The following is a 2,191-nucleotide window of genomic DNA, read 5'->3' on the forward strand; positions in this document are numbered from 1 at the left end:
ATAGATAGATAGATAGATAGATAGATAGATAGATAGATAGATAGATAGATAGATAGATGATAGATAGATAGCTGTACACATTTGTTTTCCCAGGCTTCTATGTTTTCTGCAATTGAGATTCTGTTTTAGAATGTTCTTGGTGCTTGTGGTGGGAAGTTGTGGAATTTGAAGACACAAAGAAATCTATTCAGTTTATTTTGTATGTAAGGAAAAAAAATGAAATTCAGGGTGGAGAAGTGAATTGCTGTTCTACTGCCAGTAAGTAGCAGAAATATTAGTTTTAGCTACTCCACATTTGCAACATAATTTGTTTTTTATAGAGAGCTACACACTAAATAGATGATTTTACTTGTTGATAATTAAGACAGCTGAAGCTTAGAGGAGTAAATCATTTGCACAGAATTACTCAGGAAGAAAACCATAGAACAAAACTTCCAATCCAGGCCTACTTCTTCCTAAAATTCGTGTTTCTCCTCTTTTTTCTATATTGTTTACTAAACTAAAATCCTTTTTATCTAACAACTCATGTGCTGTTTTCTCTAGTATTCCTTGCTTCTAATATTCCTGTTCCTTGCTCATCTGTGATCCTGTAAAATCTATCCTAAGGTACTTCAGTAGAGATAACTTAAAAACACAATGCAGGGAGATAGATTTGGATTTAAGATTAAAGGAAAGAGCTTTTATAACTTGCTTTGTTTTCTGAGACACACTGAGATACTGTAGACAGGTTGGCCTTGATTTCATTGTGTAGCTAAGGGTCACCTTCAACTTATGATCCTAACATTTTTATTTGCTCATACAATGAGACAAACCCTATGTGCCTGTGTGTGTGTGTGTGTGTGTGTGTGTGTGTGTGTGTGACCAGCAGGATTAAATACAGTATTATCTGTGAAAAAACTCTGTAGTTGGGGATTAGAAGAAAACGAAAGAAAGAGTAGAAATATTCAGTAGCTATTGAACCTGTCCTGCTCACCTTAGATTTGATGTCATTCTCTAGCAGCTCTCTGAAATTAAGGCACTGATTCATACATCCCATTGTAGGAATCTTTGCCTACTGATCAATATGTACCATTACTAATTTGCTTTATTTTTATTCTCTCTTACTAGCGGAATCATTCAAGGAATTTGCTGAACTGCTCAATGAAGTAGAAAACGAGAGGATGATGATGGTAGGTCACTGTATTGGTAAGGGTTCTGTGAAGGAACAGAATCAATGGGATGAGTATATATTAAAAAGGAATGTATTACATTAACTTATACTATGTGGACTGTCTAGTCCAACAATGGCTCTGTTTGTTGGAGAGGCTGGGAACCTAGTAGCTGCTCAATCAATGAGGCTAGATGCCTCTGAAACCCCAATATTGTACTGAAGGTTTTCTGAAGAGTTTCCGGTCTTCAGTCCATGTTAGATGGCCAAGAAGCTGGGTTCCACTGTCAACATAAAATGACGGCCACAGCAGCAACAGGGTAGATGTGTTCACCAGGAGGCAGTGAAGGTGAGTGGACAAAACAGTACTTTTACTCAGACCTCTTTATTTCAGGATCACTGCTTTGGAGGATGGTTTTTCTCTGTTCAGTTAATCCTTATACACACCCAGAATTGTTCTCTTACTGGAGCACAGGTCCAATCAAACCATAATAAGTGTCTTTTCAAAGCAGAGCTATAATTTTATTGAAGCTCAATTCACCATTTATTCTTTAATTTTTTTTCTTTTTATGATTTTTTTTTTGGTATTTTGTCTGTCTGCCTGTATGTTTGTGTTTCATGTGCATGTCTGAAAGCTACAGAGGCCAGAAGAGGGATCCCTGAAACTGAACTTATGTATGGTTATAAGTCACCATGTGTGTGTGCTAGGAATTAACTCTGGGTCCTTTGAAAGAGCAGTCAGTGCTCATAGCTGCTGAGCCATCTCTCTATCCCCAATTTTTTCATAGATCTTACTTTTGGAATCTAAAAAGTCATCATGAAATAAATGTAGAATCACCTAACTTTATTTATTTTGATTTCTCTTAGGAGTTTGGTACATTTAAGTCTAATATCCATTTTGTGATAAATTTTTGAAGATTCAAGATCTTTGTTTAATTTAATTTTTACCATGTGGGGTATCTAGTGGTCCCCTTTTCTCCAAAATTACTTCACTATTTATCTATCTATCTATCTATCTATCTATCTATCTATCTATCTATCTAT

At 35.7% G+C, this 2,191-nt stretch overlaps 1 protein-coding gene across 1 annotated transcript in view; it reads left to right on the plus strand.

Annotated features, from left to right (window-relative positions):
* The window catches only part of Ophn1 (oligophrenin 1), a 389,706-nt gene that overhangs the window by 142,002 nt on the left and 245,513 nt on the right, over nt 1–2,191 (plus strand). The window contains exon 4 of the mRNA XM_055605072.1: nt 1,108–1,169. Coding sequence (XP_055461047.1) covers nt 1,108–1,169 — 62 coding nt within the window. The remainder of the gene's footprint in view (nt 1–1,107; nt 1,170–2,191) is intronic.

This window comes from Psammomys obesus, unplaced genomic scaffold, assembly GCF_907164565.1.
Source record: "Psammomys obesus unplaced genomic scaffold, mPsaObe1.curated_primary_1811, whole genome shotgun sequence".
NCBI classification, from domain to species: Eukaryota; Metazoa; Chordata; class Mammalia; order Rodentia; family Muridae; genus Psammomys; species Psammomys obesus.